The sequence below is a fragment of the Sparus aurata genome, chromosome 24, assembly GCF_900880675.1.
Source record: "Sparus aurata chromosome 24, fSpaAur1.1, whole genome shotgun sequence".
Taxonomy (NCBI): Eukaryota; Metazoa; Chordata; class Actinopteri; order Spariformes; family Sparidae; genus Sparus; species Sparus aurata.
Window position 1 is genome coordinate 16,988,423 of NC_044210.1, and position 20,403 is coordinate 17,008,825.

At 39.4% G+C, this 20,403-nt stretch overlaps 1 protein-coding gene across 1 annotated transcript in view; it reads left to right on the forward strand.

Moving 5' to 3' along the window:
* The first annotated feature begins 7,220 nt into the window (after nucleotides 1-7,220).
* Nucleotides 7,221-20,403, forward strand: part of LOC115577226 (collagen alpha-1(XVIII) chain-like) — a 43,563-nt gene continuing 30,380 nt past the window's right edge. Inside the window, exon 1 of the mRNA XM_030410206.1 lies at nucleotides 7,221-7,486. Within this exon, the coding sequence (XP_030266066.1) occupies nucleotides 7,393-7,486 (94 nt within the window). The 5' untranslated portion in view covers nucleotides 7,221-7,392. The remainder of the gene's footprint in view (nucleotides 7,487-20,403) is intronic.

Below are 20,403 nucleotides of genomic sequence, written 5' to 3' on the forward strand. Positions count from 1 at the left end.
CAGGTTGTTTATCACCTGAATCCATTTCAAACTGGTAATCTCCTTTTCAATGTGATATTGCCATTTTAATCAGGACATCATATTCTCCTACAGAACTGCTTCATCAGAACATCACTTATTCCCAATTCCAAACGTCTCTTCACATTAATGAAACGTCATTTGAAAAAGCTGAAAAGTCAGAAAGCTGAACGGTTTCTTGAGCTGGGTGCAATGAGAATACTGGGTTAAAGTGATGCTCTGTGCTCGAGACACACACTAGTGATAATTTCCTGAAAGTTGGCACTAAATGTGCTGGTTATGTCAATAAATTCATACCATTTCACCTTTAAGAGTTCTGAAGGTGTCGTCTCCTCCTCCGGTGGTCTTGGTGCTGGTATCTGACCGTCCAGCTGGATGCTGAGCTCCAGACAGTACAACTCCCAGCATGATTGTCCATTTTGGACGCCGGAGTGGCCGACATGCACTGAAATACACTCACGTCATGGACAGAAAAGACTGCTTTCATTAACTATATTCATACTGAAAATCAAGATCAAGCGAGCTTTTGCCTTTCTTTTCCACGAGAGGTTTCTGTCCTCCCTGCTGAGCTCACCTTAGGACACCTGTGTTACCGTTTGACAGGTGTACTGCCCAACCTGCCACTGTCTCAGGAGTGGGTGAAGGACTTGTACTCCAGAATTTGCCCGTCAAGCTCTGGGAACATGCCTTCGTCTCCTCCTCTGGTGGTCTTGGTGCTGGTAGTACAACTCCCAGCATGATTGTCCATTTTGACGCCGGTGTGGCCGACATGCACTGAAATACACTCACGTCATGCAAGATCAAGTGAGCTTTTGCCCTTCTGCCCCATCGGCGGTCTCCACTGGCTCCGCCTCCAGACTCTTCCGTAGCAGATATACGCGGGGCTTCTGTTTCTGCGGAGTGGTCGCACTCACCTCCACTGGCTCCGCCGTGTCACGTATCTGCTCCGTATCAGTTCTGGCAGTCCGGACTCTTCCGTAGCAGATATACGCGGGGCTTCTATTTCTGCCGGATGTTGGAGCACGGCCCTTCAATTCAGCTGAATTCAGCACAGAGCCGACAAGAAGACAGACACCTAAACAACAACATAACATCTGGTTAATTTTCAGATTCAATCTAATTAAAAGAGTCAAATCCAAGCACTTCTTATAATTGTCGTGTTTATCACCCATACGTAAAGCTGCAGATGCACGTTTCCGTAATTATCGCGTTGTTGTACTTTAAGGTCTTAAGGATGTTTATCACCTGAAGCCATTTCAAACTAGGATTCTCCTACAGAACAGCTTCACCAGAACATCATTTATTCCCAATTCTAAACAATTCTTCACATTAATGAAATAAATGTCATCTAGGCAGTACAATTCCTAGCATGAATGCCCATTTGGACGCCGGCCTGGCCGACATGCACTGAAATACACTCACGTCATGCAAGATCAAGTGAGCTTTTGTCCTTCTGCTCCATGAGAGGTTTCTGTCCTCCCTGCTGAGCTCGCCTTAGCACACCTGCGTTACCGTTTGACAGGTGTACTGCCCCCCTGCCACTGTCTTTGGAGCAGGTGAAGGACATGTTCTCCAGAATTTGCCTGTCAAACTGTGGAATGCTTCCTTGTGGTAACTACTCGTCAATACCACGTTATTCTAGTAGGCAAAGGTGGAACGAAATGCAAAAGAGAGAACTGAGTAACTGACCCAATACAAGGTTTATTATAAAGAAGCTCTGGGAACATGTTTGCCTCCTCCACTCTCACCCAAAGACGGGGTTGGAAGGTGTCGTCTCCCCCTCCAGCGGTCTTGGCGCTGGCAATACAACTCCATGCTTGATTTCCCATTTTTGTTTTCAGAGACAATGAAAATCTGCGCAAATTAAATAAGAAAGTTGACACAACAACTATGTGATGTACAACAGATCTAGTACAGTTTATAAGTGGCATTTGTTCTTTATACCTGTCCACCCACAAGTAGCCGCACTCACCTCCACTGGCTCCGCCGCGTTGCGTGTCTACTCCGTAACCGACACGCGGGGCTTTTATTTCTGTCGGATGCCGGAGCAGTACGGCCCATCAGTTCAGCCGAATTCAGCACAGAACAGACAAGAAAACAGACACCTAAACAACAACATAACATCTGGTTAATTTTCAGACTACAACAATGTAAAAAAGAAACAAATCCAAACACTTCTTCTAATTGCTGTGTTTATCACACGTACGTATAGCTGCAGTTGCACACTTGTCTGGCAGTGCTGCACTCAAAATTCAGATGATGGGGAATTTGGCCTCATGAAACAATATGGAAGATACTGTTACAGACCTAAACATGGGATTACTGCCGAAAATGAGCAAGTTTAATCAGTCTATCCAAATTAATCATGGTTGAAAAAGACATGTAATAGATTCTCGATGTCTCTAATCTGATTTGTACGCGTTGTATAATGATATGCTAACTTTTAAGACAGTCGTGCTAGTTTAAAATGTATTTTGTCCCAAAACGAAAAACGGTGCTCTCGCTCGAAGAGGAACAAAAGTATGCCGTCTTAACATCACTCACCATTTTCCTCTATGTGTTCAACTTCTCGCTAACGTTAATTTAAAGAATTGTGAAGGCAGTACTGGGGAGTGGAAGACAATGGGGGGGTTTAGGGTTATATAAATATAGACTTATTAATTTGCAGATACTTGCATGCAAAGACAAGAAGCAAATTAGTAATTCTGGTACAAAATTAAATATTTTTTATCCCCAGCATCCAAAAGCAAAAGAAATCAGAGCTCAGAACTTTCTTTTATTAAATATTTATATTATGAACCACATTTAGACTGAAAGAGACATCTTTGAGCTCTTTTCACCAACATCCATCATGTTTTTGATATTAATTTCTTTCTTTCTCTCTGTCAGGCTTTCAGTTTACAGTTTTGTCATCTTTCCCAGACTGACTGTCTCTAAATTCAAAGTCTGGAGGTTCTGTAATCGTCCATGAAATGTCTGCAGACATGATAAAATACCTTCAACACCCATGTTGTCCACCGGGGGGCGATGTGTTCTCACTCTTTCGCAGACTGGACTCATGTCATCCTGTGAAGTTTACTTTACCAATCTATATTTGTGTGTTTTCTTTTAATCTCTGTATGTATGAGATGTGTTTAGACTGTTTGCACATTTCCTTTTTTGAAGATTGTGACGAGCACTTAACACAGTATGAACTAAAGTACATAGAAAATATGCTCGACTGCTTTATACTGACATTGAACATCTCATATTGAATATTATCACGCTGCTTGAAGACTTTTACTGCCGTGGTTTCAGATTAAGTTACCAGCACACTGAGATGGTGTTCACATTTTGTCCAGCTGAGATTATAAAGCAACAAAGGGTGTTCTTCATCGTCTATTGTCGCAGCGTCACTCAATACGCTGTCATGTAACATCACGGACGCCTCTCAGAAGCCTTTTCTCACCTGTGGCGGCTCCACCAGAGTCTGTTTGCACTGTCACAAACTGTGAAACCACCTCCTGTACTGTATGTTCTGTGTAGGAGCTGCTCATAAAAGAGGATCTGATCAAGTTACAGAAACTGACAATAGTTTACTGCAAATGGTCAAAATGGAGGTTGCAGGTAAAACCCAGAATGTGAACTGGATTCTTTCTTCAAACATTTAACATTCATTTGTTCGAGAACGTGTGTTTGAACCGTATACGAGCTGAATAAATGACGTCTTTCATTTTGTTTACAGTGATTTTTATGTGTTCTAATGTTTAAATAGGTATCAGATGAACAGTTTGAGAAGCCCTGTTTTATTTGGAGCTCTAAAAGATCATTTGTTTAGGTGTATTTGTGTTTCCATGCTGCATTTTTCGGAGTTAAATTAAGGCTTTTAGCCATGACGTTTGGTGCAGATGTTCATTTCCCCAGAGGATGAATCCTAATTACTTCAGTGATCCCCAAACTCTCCCCTAGCGCTTTATGAAGTTTGGATGTGCTTCTCCATGATATTTCTTTCAGAAGAGATTTTGGATTGTCTGCCGTGACATTTGCTGCAGGTGTTCAAGGTTACTGGAGGATGAATCTGCTCGAGTCCTCAAACGGCACCATAGGGTTATCTTATGGTTGTGCTTCTTTGTGAAATTCCTTTACGAAGAGATTTTGGATTGTTTGCTGTGACATTTTATAGACCAAAACAGTTTTTGTACTAGGTTGTAAACGGGTTTATTTCTGCTGTAAAGTTGGGCATTTTTTGGATCGATTTGGTTGCCGTTTGAGTTTGTGTTTACTGCTAACTTGCAAATGTATCATGCTAAAATGCTAAACTTTGATGGCTAACATGATAAACATTACCTCACATCCTGGTATGAAGCTAAAGTGTTAACCTCTTGAGACGTATCCACACATCGGATCGGTTTATAGGGAGCAGACAGTATCTCACACCTTAAATTATAGATTGAGATCCTTGCGACCTTTTGAAAAATCACCTTCCTGCCATCCAGGTGGAGAAGTTTATTTCACCTGGCAGCTGAACACGAACAAGCCTTTTTTGGAACGAGACACGGAGCCCAGTTATTCGTCTCCTCACTTGGTGGGCGCGAGGACACAACTCTCATATTGTACGTTTAGACAGAAATGACAGCACTCATCCACAACATAAGTGCTACCTTCAAGACGACTCTTCCTGAACCCTGACAGCCGAGAGCCAGGGAGAAGATGGATGGAATTTAAATTTGAAGTGTGCGAGCGTGACAGAGGGGGGGTCGTAACAACAACACATGCCCTGAGAACACAGCCGATGGCGAAAAAAGCAAAGTGGGCTTATCTTTACGTGTGCACACAGGAGGAGATCCAGACTGTGTCAGAGGGATTTTTCTATTCAGTCGTATGGCTCAGGTGTTGGGGAGGGCATGTTCTGACAAACCCTATTACACTGACACTCACTTTCCTTCTGCCTACTGAGCTGTGATAAAAACAAAGAGAAGATTTCTTGCATTTTTTGGGAACGAAACTCAAATTCTAACTGTAGAAAGATCGTAAATAAAAGGTGGAGGTGTGGGTTAATGGTATGGTGTTAGAGGTGTTGGTGGAGGCGTAGTAACAGAGCATCTGTCATCATGTGAAGCCTTTCTCTCTTTAAGGAATGCAGGTCTAGTCCGGAGCACAGACAGGTGCCACACTGCAGGCTGACGTGTCTGAACAGAACCAGTCCAACACATGGAAAACTTAAATCAGCTCAGGTCTATGATGCTGATTTTTATGTATAATTCTGGCTTTGTGTATATTTTGAATTTGTACCATACAGATTTTTCATAGTCTAAATTTGCGCTCTTACTTACTTTTAACTGCAGCTGCTTAACAAGAATTTCCCTCAAAGTTTTAATATATTGTATATCATCGGATCGGATTTTATCACCGCTTAACTCAGCAGCTCCGTATCAAATGACCTATTGTACAGCTCTTCAGTTATCAGCTCCGTATTGTAGTACGTATCGTACAGCTCTTCAGTTATCAGCTTTGTATCGTAACGTATTAAGCATCGTACAGTTCTTTCGTTATCAGCTTTGAATAATAACGTTATTACGTATCGTACAGCTCCTCAGTTATCAGCTCTGTATCGTATTACGTCTCGTACAGTTCTTCAGTTATCAGCTCCGTATTGTGTCATATTACGTATCGTACAGCTCCTCAGTTATCAGTTCCCTATCATATCTTACTGTACCGTATTGTATCCTATCGTAACGTATCGTACCGAACATCAACATACTTTGCCGTATTGTATATCATATAGTTCCTTATCGCATTTTATTGCAAGTTACCGTACCTTATCGTATCGTACCTTACCATAGTATCCCGTACTTTAATGTATTGTACTTTTTGTGTTTTGCGTGTTTTGTATTTAGCCTATAAATCTGATTATTTACACTAACAATTAGATAATCCAGTATTAATCAGTAAGTATGTCATTGTCAGGCTACAGTTTGGGTAGTCTCGTGAGTTATCAGCTCATCAAAATTTATTGAAGCACACTTAACTTTTCTTGGAAGAAATTGCACCTTTTTCTCCTAGTTGTCAGCTGTAACTGCAGAGTGTTGGATGCAGTAAGTTTAACAGCTTTTTGGAGCCCGAGGGAAAGGATTGAGAAACTTCATAAAGTCAGTGTGACTGTGAAGTCTGAAGGCAGATGTGTGAAGGTAGAAACTTGTAACAGGACAAGACCTGCAAGAATAAAGGTGCATACGTTAAAGAACTGCCTTAATTCAGCCAGCACAGCATTTATTCTTAATATGACCTCATTCACAATACAGTTGTTTGTTTTACATTTTAGAGGAATTCCAGTTATATTTTACAGTATTTTGTGCACTTTTTCTTTAATATTATAGTTGAAACAACTAAAAAGTAATAAAAACCCAAATTTGTAAAATAAGAAAAGCAAAAAATAAAATTTTTAAATTTTAATCAGAGGAATTGGCTAAATGATGATATAATATTGTTATCATTCATTCTCTTAAATAGGGAGTAAAATCCCCATTTTAGATAATATAATGTGATATTTTTGCTATTTCTTTAACATTTGCAGCATTAATGTGAAGTAATAATCGCCAGAATTAAAAAGAAAATGTTTGTTAGAGTTGGAATCAACATTAAAAACAAAATCATTTTTTAATAGATTAAGTAACTTTATGTTCTTTATTGTCAACAAATTGCCAAAAGACATATCATTATATTTTTAATTGCATGTTATTCAGCTGTTTTAGTCTCTTTGTGGTTGTTCTGAGCCTATTTTAATCCATGCATGTGATATTTTTACTATTTCTTTCAAATTAAACTCAATTCATAATCAATAGAATGAAAAGAAAACGTTTGTTAGTCAGAATCAACGTTAAAAACAAATGTAATAATCTATTTTTAAGAAGAATAAGTAACTGTTTGTTGCTTATTGTAAACAAATGCCCAGATAAAAAACATCATAACATTTTAAATTGCATGTTTTAGTCTCTTTGTGACTGTTTTCAGACTGTTTTAATTCATGCTACTCTATTTTTTAAAAACGTTTTATTATTATTATATTATATTTGTAGTGGTGACAATAACCCCCAGTGACTATTCTATAGACAATATTTCGACTTTTACTGCAGAAAATGTTCATCGTCAGCGCTTTTACTTTGGAAAATCCACACAGGAAGTCGTGTGATCCCTCCAGCTTGACGTCGGTCGCAGCTGCACTCGGCTTCTGTGCGTCAAGGTGCACGCAGGCTGCTCAGGTAGAGGAGCGGTCAGTTAATTCTCCTCCAGCTGCTGCTCAGACTGTCCGCGGGAGATGAAAACTCCTCCTCACAAACTCTGAACGGATTTTATTTGTTGTTGTTCGTCAGAATTATCTCAAAGCTCAGCTGAAGGATGAAGCGTGGAGGCGACAGGTGGTCGCTGCTGAACCTGCAGACCTGCATCCTTCTGCTGCTGCTGGTCGCACAGATACAATCACAGAGGAGAGGTAAGAATCTTTTTAAATGTTATTATTTAATGTGTAAACACTTTTGTTAATTCGGCTTTGTGTGTTGAAGAAAATGTCACTGCAAAATCTTCAATTTATGTGTAAATATTGTAGAAAAAGTGCAGAAAATAAGCTCTAAAATGGTGAAAAACACAATGGGGTGTGGTGTGCTGTAGGTGGCTTCTTGTTCTGATCTCATCAAGCCTACACTCTTTGATTTAAATTTTAAATTCTGACATTATCAGCCTGCATTTCTGCTGAATGTGTGAATCACTGATGAGGACTATGTGCTGACACATGATCTCTAAGCGTGGTTCTTCAGGCGGGAATGAGCCTGTGGTTGATGTGAATGTCTGGACTTGTCTGCAGGGAATCATGAATAGCTCATCACATCCCCTCCACAGTCAAAGACTCTACTGTACTCTGCTGTCTGCAGCCTTTGTTTGGTTTGTAGAAGTGGAGTTATAACAGGAGGAACATCTGTATTGATAGAGTCAAGCACCGACCTGTTCTGCTTTCATCTGAAGAACATGAAAAACATAATCTGATGTTAGCCGACTGTTATAATTTGCTGACTTTGCTTCTGCTCTGATGGGTAATCAGACAGTGGGCTCTTTGGCACAGACATGTAAAAGTCATCCTCAGAAGTCAGTCCACCAGATTGATACAGACACAAGACAAACTCAAATGATTTGTATCTCATTAAAGAGATTGTTGGCTCTTTACTTGTCACTTCTTGTCTTTTGTATTCTCAGAGTTTATAGTTTTGGTCATTTTGTGTCTCTGCGTTCATTGTTTCCTTGTGGTCATCACAAGTATCTTTGTTGTTGTAGTTGTTGTTGTTTGTGGTTGTTTGGTGTCTGTTTGTTGCCTTGTCTGTTTGAGGTAAATTTTTGCATCTCTTTGTGGTTGTTTTAAAACCATGTAGTTGTTTTGAGTCTCTTCGTGTTTGCATTATGTCTCTTTATAGTCTCTGTCTTTGTGGTAGCTTTGTAGTCGTTTTGCATCTATTTGTAGTTGTTTTGAGTTTAGTTGTAGTTGTTTTGAGTCTCTTTGTAGTCGTTTTTTGTCTCTTTGTTGCAGTGTTGGGTCTCTGTGTGGTCGTTTTGAGTTTGTTGTCATTTTTTGTCTCTTTGTAGTTTGTTATGTCTCTTTGTAGTCACATTATGTCTCTTTATAGTCGTTTTGGGTCTCTTTGTTGCCACGCTGTGTAATGTTATGTCTCTTTGTAGTTGTTCTGACTCTCTTTGTAGTTGAATCACTTTGGTCATTTGGAGTCTCTTTGTAGCTGTGCTGGGTCTCTTTATGGTTGTTTTGAGTCTTTGTGGTCACTTTAAGTCTGGTAATGTTAAGTCACGTTGTCTCTTTATAGTCGTTTTGAGTGTCTGTGGTTGTTTTGAGTCTCTTTGAAGTCATAATGTGATTCTTTGTTGCTGTGTTGGGTCTCTTTGTGGTCATTTTGAGTTTGTTGTCATTTTTTGTCTCTTTGTAGTTTGTTATGTCTCTTTGGAGTCACATTATGTCTCTTTATAGTCGTTTTGGGTCTCTTTGTTGCCACGCTGTGTAATGTTATGTCTCTTTGTAGTTGTTTCACTTTGGTCATTTGGAGTCTCTTTGTAGCTTTGTTGAGTCTCTTTATGGTTGTTTTGAGTCTTTCTGGTCACTTTAAGTCTTTTTCTGGTAATGTTACGTCACGTTGTCTCTTTATAGTCGTTTTGAGTCTCTGTGGTTGTTTTGAGTCTCTTTGAAGTCATAATGTGTCTCTTTGTTGCTGTTTTTGGGGTCATTTTTGATCTTTGTGGTTGTTTTGAGTTTCTTATTGGTTGTTTGGCCTTTCTTCTTCATTGTTGTGTCTGTTTGCGGTCATTTAACACATCTTTATGGTTGTTTGTGTGGCTTTGTGGTCATTTTGCATCATTGTATTTGTGTTGCATTGTTGCATTAATATTTAAGTTCAGAGTCAAGGTCAGAAGTAGGTTTAAGAAGAAAGGCTGAATGAGGGATATTACTTGTGCAAGTACTTGTCAGTGTGTCGTAGTGCAGTACACTACAGTGTGTTCAGTGTGTGAGGGTGTGTCTTTGTGTGTGTGTGTGTGTGTGAGGGTGTGATTTGCGGTTTGTTCAGATTTTCCCCTCTTCAGGGCTCGTCGGTCCCTCCCACTGAAACAGACACACTTGATCTTCATCGCCTAATTTTACCTGGCTGTAGTTTCCCTCCTCTCTTGGCCACACACACACACACACACACACACACGAACGCACACACACAACACGCAGAGATTATGCTGACATTCAGGCATGCCCACACATTCATGTAGAGACATATATGCAGAAACGCTCCGGCAAACTTCACACAAGAATTCAGGCTGGTACGTCGTCTTAAGTGGGTCGTTTTAAATGCAGCAGGTTTGTGAAAGGTTTTCTGGGAAATGTAGGAATCGGGCTTTGTGTCGAAGTGAGTCCACCAAATAAGGGAATTCCTGTCAAATACTGAGGATCATGAATTGATCGTTTACTGCCTAACAGAAGATGCAAAGGCGTATTCTTCACCAGAATTTACATCCTGGTTGTTTTCTCTCTCTGCATTGAGCTGATGTATAACACCTCTCAGATTTACTGTGTTTACGCGTCTTGTAGGCACTTCGCGAAAGAATGCCGGAGCACAAGCAGCCGACGTCTCTCCTGGGTGGCCGAGCAGCTCGTTTCCTTGATATATGATGCTGTGTGTTATCAAAGCAGACAACGAGTGGCGCTAATAAAAACTGCACTGTGTAGTCGGAATAAGAAGCTGCTCACATTACTGTACACTCGGGATGCGAGGGGAATATAATACAGAGGATCTGATGGGATAATTACATCTGAAGAAGAATGTCAGACAGATAATTTCTCTGGATTTTACAGTTTCTTTCCTGGATGCTCAGCCTGTCTCAACACGAGAATCATTTCTGCCATCAGTTGCATTTTAAGGGGAAATTTGTTGGCTGATTTTTTCCACTGTTGATGCGTCAGGCTCATTAAATTCAAGATCATTTTGAACATTATACTTGGCTCCAGTGTGGAAGTTTCAGTTTTGTGTAAATGTTTAAGGCGCTGGAAACTTTCATGAATGTCTTGTTTCGGCACTTTGTTTGCCAATTTATACATAAAGTATAGTGATAAGAAATGTGTTTCTCTCTCACAGAGGAGAGGATATGTATGCATATTTACAAGGAAACAAGTACTGAATGGATTTATAGATCAAACATTAAGTGAATCGATAGAAAACTGACAACCCAGTCACCACAATAAATGCTGGCAATGCATGTTCCTGCAAACCACAGAAATGTTGAACTTTTAAGTTTCAATACTTTACATTTCCAGTTTGTGTTGTGACAATTCTGTGCTTGTGGTCTAGTTAGATTCAGGCACAAAAAATACTTGGTTAGGCTTTGAAAAAGATCATGTTTTAGCTTAAAGTGTCTAATTTTGTTGGCACCATAATATAATATATAATAGGCTAATAATTGTCCTGAAGTTACATAAAAAATATCTGATATTGTTGGCACGAACATGACTGGAAAATGTCCTGATGTTCTCTCAAAATATTTTGTTGACGCGGCTGAAAAATGATGATGTCTCATTAAATATCTTCTTGGCACTAAGACATGTCACGACATCTCATCAAAAAATATATAGTTTTTTTGCCACTAACACAACATGAAATTGTCCTTAAGTCTTGTCAAAAATCTATAGTTTTGTTGGAACTAACACGGCTCCAAAAAAGTCCTGATATGTCCTCAAAAATGTTTGTTTTTGAGGAGTTTCCACAAACACAGCTGCAAAATGTCCAGACTTCGTGTCATATATATCCTTTATTGTTGCCGCTAACCTGGCTAGAAAATGTCCTGACATCTTGTTAAGAATATCCACGAGTTTCAAGCTTATAAATGTTGAAACACTATCTTGAACAGTAGTCTCTGGCTTGGCTGTAATAACACCATACCCCCCTATGAAACAGACAAATTCAAACAAAAGCATTGCTTAGATAAAACAGAAAAGGTAAAAATCTGCTGCTTTCGAGACATGTTGATCGCTATTTTATCGACTAAACGATCTTATTAACTGCATTATTTCCTGACAACAGGGGTTTTTTCCATCAAAGACTTTTAAGAATACAAAGTGTCACAGATTTCATGAGCCAGATCAACTTTAAATCCCTGTTTTATTAGATAAATCGGGGGCAGACTGTGGTAAGATTTAGTGATAAACTGAGCAGATTATTACTTCAAGCATGGTGGTGTCTTGGAATGTTATTTATGAAAACATGTCGCTGTGGTTTTGTCTCAGTTGGAGTTCAAACATGATGAAGTGTCAATGTTTGTGTTTGACTGGAAGACATGTCTGGCTCAGCTTCATTAGATGTGACATATCATCAACTACATCTGATTAAACTTCACCGCTTACTGTAGTTTTGAAGACATCATTCCTCATTAAATATCATCTTATCTTAGTGTGGCTTTTTTTGTCTTATCGTTATCATTTTAAACATGTTGTCACTTGTGTATAATATGATGTATTGTAACTTATCTGATCTTGTCTCGTTGTATGTTTTTAAAAAATGTCTTGGGTGCCATAAATCCAACATAAATGTTGTGATGCAAGCTGAATTTCTTTGATAACTTATTTTTATTTACAAGTTACCAATATTGGGGGCAAAAGAGGACAATCTTGCCATTTTCAAGCTCTTTTCACTGATTTTTTGTCACCTGACTGTTGGTCTGACTGTCACGATTTGAGGCTTCGTATTCGCTGTGAAAAGTGCAAAATGTAATGTTTTTTACATTATTATATTACTACAAACGGTTCATTTTGGGTGCATTTTAAACGAGATAAGTGGAAATTTGAAAATCTAAGATTATATGTGTTTTAAACAGTGTTGAACTATGATAAATGTTTCAATTTTGCATGCCTTTAAATCCACATGGAACTGAATAATGAGAAAAACTGATTTGACTTATTTGAATTCAAGGAAACTGTGCTTGTTTCATTGTTTAAGACTCTGACATCAGGTTTGTAAGGTGACCTGAAACAGGCAGAATATCGTTACACTTTGAGATTAAAGGTTTTAAATTGCAGTCCACAGTGGGATGGGAGGGTTGGTGAAATGAATGGGGACCGGACACTGGACACCACCATGGCTTCAAAGAGCTTTTCACTGGACAGGGAGTAGGCGGCGGTTTGGTTTTTTCCCAGTACTGTTGTTAATGCCGCAGGAGCAGGTTAGTTTAGATGCACTCTGGTTTGAATCACCAGTGAAACACTGAATTACTGCTTTGAATAACATACAGTATATGTCACATAACTAATATATTTCAAAGAAACCTTTGAGTTCAAGGTGTAGTAAAACCTCTTAGTTTAGGTAGTAGTTGAAGACTTATTTTGTTTTGGGGTTTTTGTTCAAAATACAACACACATACTTTCTTAGGCAACAGGTGATAAAGTCTTCGATCTGTTTTCATCGTTGTCCCTCGTTTTTTCCCCAAACTTTATTGGTTGGTTAGTTGGTGGGCTAACTGGTTTGTTGACTGGATGATAGTTGGTTGATTAGTTGCTTGCTTAGTTGGTTGATTAGTTGGTTGGTTGGCCTATTGGTTTGTCAGCATGATCACACTAAAAGTGTAAAAACTGAACAGATTTCCAAACCAACAAAACATAACCACCTTGGATCAGGTAAAGGTCAGAATTGAACCCAGTCTAGATCATATTGGATAGATTCAATATTCAGGGTTCACTTCACCCTGTACACACTGGTAATAAACTGTTGGGTTACCATTGACCTCAAGACTATTGGTCGTTTTGACCCAATTTTTCACATCATAAAAGCTGTAACTTTATTTTGACTGTTTTTCACAACTTGAAGTACATTTGTGGCATTATCAGGGTAAAGCTTGAGCTTGTTGTGTCTGACACTGGGTTAAAATATTCATGTTCAGGTAAATTACATTTAAACTCAGTCATTGTCTTGGCTTTGATTGGTCATCCAACTGTGTTTCTAACAATGAATACTGGGTAAAAGAAACCCCGCAGTGTGCTTGTTGGCCAAAACTCGGTCATACCTGAGAGAAAATATGTACAGCAGTAATTCAGTCTGTTCAGGTTGAATAAACCGCAGCCTCCCACAAGCTTTTTACACCAGCCTCTCCTCTTTATTTTAGCCTGGAGGACATTTCTTCTGCGCGGTGAACTCCCATTTTTATCTGTAATTACAGCTTTTATCCTGCGTGCGTCTGTAAGTCAGCAGCCAGCCTCCTTCACCCTGATTAGACCTGCAGACTGTAACAAATGAAACATCAAAGCTCTTTACAGCAGTATGTAAATAATGATAGCTTCCCTATAGACCACTTTAAAAGCCTCATAAAGGCGGCTGAGGGTGTTTTCTACCTGCTGACAGCGGAAGTGTCGAGCTGTGATCTCACGCTGACGGCTGGGAGGATGTTTTGTTTTCCATCTTTCTGAGCAGGCTGATGCGATCTGCAGGTCAGGCGGTGATCTCTGTTACTTGGGAATGTTTTGTTTTCCCAGCTGCGGATGCTGCCGGCTTTGAGGTGGTGAAAATGGCGATGATGGCGATGATGGTGGCTGCGGTTTGAATCGGCCACCTGCCCAGGCTCTTTAAGATCTAATCAGCCCCTGTTACCCACAAATAGCACCTGAGCTTCAGGGTTAATTTTAGCTTGGTTTAGCTTGGATTTGTGCCTCCTGTAGCTGAAGAAGGCAGGTTTTATAGTCACAACGCAGAAGGTGAGATGCCTCACTTTTCAATCCAAAAACTTAGCAGTGATTTTGACTCATTCCCAATTGATTATTTGTGTTTTTTCAGTTTCTTATCGAGGCTCATTCAGGATCCTTTACTTGAGATTGAACTTTGATTTTTAAGTTTAATGAGCAATAATAGTATGTCCATAGATTTGACCCTAACAAGCATAAAAAAGTGAATTTGTGATGTTGATAGTCATTTTTAATGAAAGAAACGAGGTAGATCATCTTATTTTCATTATCAATAAATCAGAGAATCAGAAATGTCTTTATTTGTTTGACCAACAATTCCAATGCCCCAAAACATTCAGTTTAATACAATAAAAGACAAAGGAACACAGCAGATGATCAGACTTGAGAACCTTAAACCATCAAATATTTTTACCTTTTGACAAAAATCAATCATGGACATGGTTTCTCATTATTTTCCCAATGTTTAACAGATCAATTAATTGATTAATTGTTTCATTTGCTAGCATAAATAAACATAAATACAATGCACCCTAACTTTATCGTCACAGGTTACTTTTAATGATAGAAATGATGGAAAGTGGCATTTTTTACTCTCAACATTTAAAATCTGGTGGAGAAAATACCTGTATTTGTCTCCCAGCGTCAGTTTGATACTCTGGTCTGTGCAGGCTGAAGATCTGATGGTTAACTTGAGTCAGAGTTGGCACAAAAGGCTTTAAGTATCCTCTCTGCACTTGAATGCATTTGAGGTTTTACTGCCTCAACCCTCAGAAACAAAAAGCTTTTTGTCCGACAGAAAAGACGTCCATCGCTTTTATTTACTGGCTCGCTAATTTTCCAGCTCACATAAAAAAAGTTTACAGGCTGTGAACCAGAGTCGACTCCGTTGACTCCTCCATTGTCATCTTTTTCTGCAACAACATCCGTCTTGTTGGTGAAACGAGGAGGAAACGCTTCCAATCGTCTCCACCGCGGAGGCCAGATCATCCAGAGAGGCGGCGCCGGCTGCCAACAGCAGAGGCCTCCGACCTCCTCAGACTGATTCACGCCGCTGTTAATCAGCCGAGAAGTGACACCCACAAAGAAGAAGCTCGCTCAGTCTGTTGTCGGGCAGATTTACTGTGCAGAGATTCACGACTGGATGAAGTTGGTTCATGGTTGCAGGCTCAGTTCACATCAGGAGATTCAGATTTCTGATTTCTCACTTTACTACACGATACTCGGCAGCTGCTCCAGTGGTTTTGCTTGAGGGAGGCTCATGTGAAGCGATGCACATCATTATTTCCATTTAACGCATGGCGAGGAGGAAGGTCGGAGGTCGAACGTCAACAGGTTTTAAGGTCACGTCAGATGCTTTCAGACATCAGGCGTCTGGAGAAAGTGTCGACAGCAGCAGGTGTTTGTTTGACAATCATCTAAAAGTAGTTTAGTTTTTACGGTACTTAGCTTTTAAAGTTCACATCAAACTTCTATTTGTCTTGTAAATCCACATAATTTTCTTCAGTACGTAAGAAATCTGCATTTGTTTTAATGTCCACTGGTTTCATTTCCCTTTGTATGTAAGCTTATGAGAAAATGACCCTACTTCTCACTTGATTTATGACCTCAGTAAACACATTCCTGATGACTTTATGTTCCAATATATAGTTTTAAGTCTTCTTCAATACAAAATGATGCTCAGTTTGTAAATTAAAGTCCCGTTTGGAGTGAAACAGACGATAAAATGGTATGATTTAGTGCATGGCTACCTTGTACCTTCTATTTTTACTCTCAACAGGACCATGATGTGCAAATTGAGCGTCATGCTGTGTTGAAGAAGACTGGAAACTAGCTGAACTTGAGAAAACTGAACAGTTGTCATGATGGACTGTAGCCTACAAGTTGCATCAACAACTATCTGGACTTTTTGTCCAAAAAACAGTCAAACCTGATTTAAAATGGAAAAACAAGTGTGCACTGTCTTGCTAACAACTGGATTATTTCTTCACTTTTCAATCCAAATTTCTCAGCAATGATTTTGACTCATTCCCAATCGATTATTGGTGTTTTTTCAGGTTCATGTCAAGGCTCATTTAGGTCGTTTACTTGAGATTGAATCTTTGATTTAAACAGTTTATCAGCAATCATAGTATGTCCAATATTTACACTAAACGGAACTTTAATGTACAAACTAAGCGTCATGAAAAAGACTTGAAACTAGAGATTGAGACCATGAACTCATAAGAAAATTGTTAACTGAGGTGCTAAATCAAGTGAAAAGTGGCGTCATTTTCTCATAAGCTTACATACGATCTAACTTCTTTTTGCAACCAGTGTAACTTAAAGTGCAGAATTTCCTCTTTTTGGGTGTTTTTTGACTTTTAATGATTAAAAATTTGAGTTTAATTCTGATTCTGGACGATACAGTAGCTGCTGTGTCTGAGCCTCAGGTTGTGGTTTGCCAGTTTATGACTCACCGTGAGCATTAGCGAGGTTATGAGCAGAACTTGCCCTCCGGTCCAACATCAGGAATTTAAAACCGCTGGGCCTCAAGTTACGAGGCCTTCTTGCACTTGACTTGAATGTCACGTCTCTTCAGGCTCACGCTGCAAAAATGTGGAGGATCCTTTGAAAGTCTTTGTCAACACGGGATTAAAATGACCTTCAGTCACATTAAAAGCTCATAATTGGTTCTTCTTTTTTAATAATCTGCTGTCAGTCACTTGAGGAGAAGGTTTTTATCTGCTCACCTCCTTTTTGTTCTTTACTGTCTGCTCTCTACAACAAACCTCCTCTTTCAACGTCCAGATTCTCCACACAAGGACTCAACTGTCTCGTCTCTTAATGAATCGCGCATTGAGGCTCGATAGCTGACCCGTCTCGCAGCCTCTCGTCTGCTTTTGTCCATGCCAGAAAAAGAAAAACCTTCTTCGACATGCCGCAGGGTGTATTTATCAGGGAGGAGAGTCACGGGTGTTGATTTCTGCCATCAGGGAACTTTTTATTTGCTGCCTCGCTTTGAAGAATTTGAGTTATTTGATAGCGGTGGAGCTGCTGCAGGTGGAGATCAGCGATGTACTGTCAGCACGGAGACATTTCTGCATCTGTAACGCAGTGAGATTTGAATAAATGTTGGTACAAATTCGATGCAGAGATTAGTTTATTAGTTTATCTCCGAAGGGCTCCAGATTTCAGACAACAGGTGGCAGCATTTCATCTTTAATATTGACCTTAAAACTTCTTACTTTCAGTGTGTCGGCCTGCGAAAGCAAAGAAAAAAGGTAGTTTTGAGTTTGTTGAAGACGTTTTTTGACTGAATGCATTAAAAACTGTGAGCAAAAAGATCTTTTTCAGGATTGAGTGATTTTTCTTCTCTTTAAGGACCATGTTTTAAAAAAGGGTGCTTTGTTTTTACATAAAGTGCCTCAGAATTTGATTATTGCTCATTGTTTATAGTTTTATTGCCTGAATAATGTCAGAAGAATGGACCCTTTGACCAACTTTCAACTACAGTTTATAGTTTTTTTTTTTTCAGTTAAACAATGACCACAGCTGTAGCAGGTTTTCGTGCCACTTCAAGTACCATTTTTTTTCATTTTGTGCTTTATTTATGTATGGAAATGCCTCAATTTTGCTGTCAGAATTGTATTTTGTAACCATATATTTTCAGATTTAGTGCTTTTCAAACAAAAATACCTGTGGTTATAGAAGAATTATCTGTACTTCTTTGGCTCCATAATGAGAACATAAACGTAAGGACCAGAAATGGAGTTGAGGGGATTTGTTCAGGTGTTTTTCTGAGATTTTCTTGCCTGTTTTTTTAATTTTGTGCTAGTTTATGTGTGAAGTTTTCTCACTTGTGCAGACAGAATTGGAATAAGACTCATTGTTTTTACTTTTTGATACCTTTCAGTTGAATAAATTAATACAATGGATCAAATTGAGCTTGTTTTCAGACACATTTTGTCTCTAAGCATCCAAATAATGCAAAAAAGTTCTGTTTCCAGCTGCAAGAAATCACCTTTGCAGTTCATATGGACTTTCTGTTTCAAATAAACACAGTTGATGTACTTCATTATATACATATATATTTTTACAATCTCATTCAAGACAAATACATCAAATTGATTTCTATTTGTGTATTTTATTCCTTGTTTTTCTCTTTCAACCCTGATAATCGCAGTCATGTGAAGCAGGTCTGACTCCTGCAGCCTCTGTGTTGCTGCCATCTGCTGGTTCATGCAAGTACTGCAAGTAAATCAATGGATCCACTAAATGGCCAAAAGTATATGGACGCATTAATGTTACAGCCGTATATGATTGTTGAATATCTCCATCCATGGAAAAACTGTCTTTATATTAAGGCCATGAAAGACTGAGAGAAATTTCCCCCAGACTCCCTTTAAAAATCACTCAATTTAATGAGATCTTGAGTTTGGAGACGCTTTATAAACTCTGTGAAACATTCTTCACGACAAATTCTTAATTAACTGGGTCTTCTCATAAATTCGGCACATGTTGCATTCAAGTTTTATTGTTTATGACTACAGTACTCGAGTAAAAGTACTTCCACCACTGAGAAGAAAAAAGAAGATGGAGTCTGTGTTTAAAGTTGCAGCTGCGCTAAATTACCAGGCCGAGGGGCTAGTCGCCACGGCAACCAGATTCCTCCAGGAAAGTAATTACCTCTTCTTCTTTTTTCACATCGCTCCGCATTCAGCTTTAAATAGTTGTCAGCCGTTTTAATTGATTGAAATCTCCATATTTGGGATTCTGTCTGAGCAGGAGTTGGAGGAGGAGGACGAGGGGGAGGAGGAGGAGGAGGAGGAGGAGGAGGCACAGAGTTCATACCTGTCTCCAGGACATAATCAGACAATGATTGGTTGCATTTCCATCTTTACACTCAGACAGTAACTGCACAGACATACGACTTAAAGGAACTTTTAGAGACATTCATCAGCCGCTCCTCACTTCCTTTACCTCGGTTAACCTCCTCGCTCGTCTTATCTGTAAGCAACATAAAGATTGAGGGTGAGAGTGAGAGAAAGTGTGTGACCCTGCTGGGTTTCCTCTCAGCAGCTTCATCGTGTCTCGGTTTAATTGGTGTATCGTGTTGCTGCCTCCCTGGTTCCCAGAGGGATTCCCCCCACAGTTCACACACTCACATGTATGTTCTCCAACCATAAAACACACTCTGGTGTCGACCCCAGCGCCGAGGTCAGCGCGAGGATGTGAGCTCGTGTTTCCTGCTACTTTTATATCTCTTCTTTTTTTTTTGGTTTACTCCTCTTGTTCCGCGCTGGGTCCGTTCTGTTTTATGAAACTGTCCATGTTGTGGCGAGCCTCTGCGTATATTCTGGTTAGATATATGTACAAAATAATAACTTGTTTATGGTAAGAAGAAGATCATGTTCTGGCCTAAAATAATCCGGTTCTGTTGCCACAAACACGGCTGAAATCGCCCCGACAAGTTGTTAAGAAGAAACGTGAGAAGCCAACATTTTATTCTGGTGTTACAGGTTTTTATTTCAGAATTTTCTTGTTTTATTTTGTAGGTTCGCCCCTCATGTGTTATGTTTTGCTTTACACATCCTGTATTTGTCTTTTTCCCACCGCCTTTCTGTTTGTACCCGTGTTTTGTTAGTTTATCTGTCACTTTCAATTCATGTCAGTGCTTTTTCTCAATTTTCGTCGGTCTGTTTGCATCTTTTATTTGTTTTTTGTGGACAATTAGACTCTTATTTTTTATAAGATAAGATATGTTTATAGTTCTACGTTAAGATCAGTTAATCTAGAAGATAACCTGCAGATTAGGATTCATTTGAGATGAGTTAGATGAGAAGATCGATACCGCTCTTGTGTTTGTGCACATTAAATCTGAAGCTACTGCCAGCAGCCGGTTAGCGTAGCTTAGCACAAAGACTGGAAACGGGTGGACACTGCTAGCCTGTCTCTGGGATAACATACCGGCCTCTCTTGAGCTTTTCAGGAGATGATCATTTAATCAAAAGTAGCAGAAAACACCTGAAGAGTTACCACCAAAATGAAATCAGCATGTTCAGACGACACGCTTTCTCTGGTGGTTGCTGAAAGGCACTCTGGGAAATTTAAGGACTCACTAAAAGGCAGTAAACGTCACAAACGGATGACATCTGAGTGTTTAAGGAGGA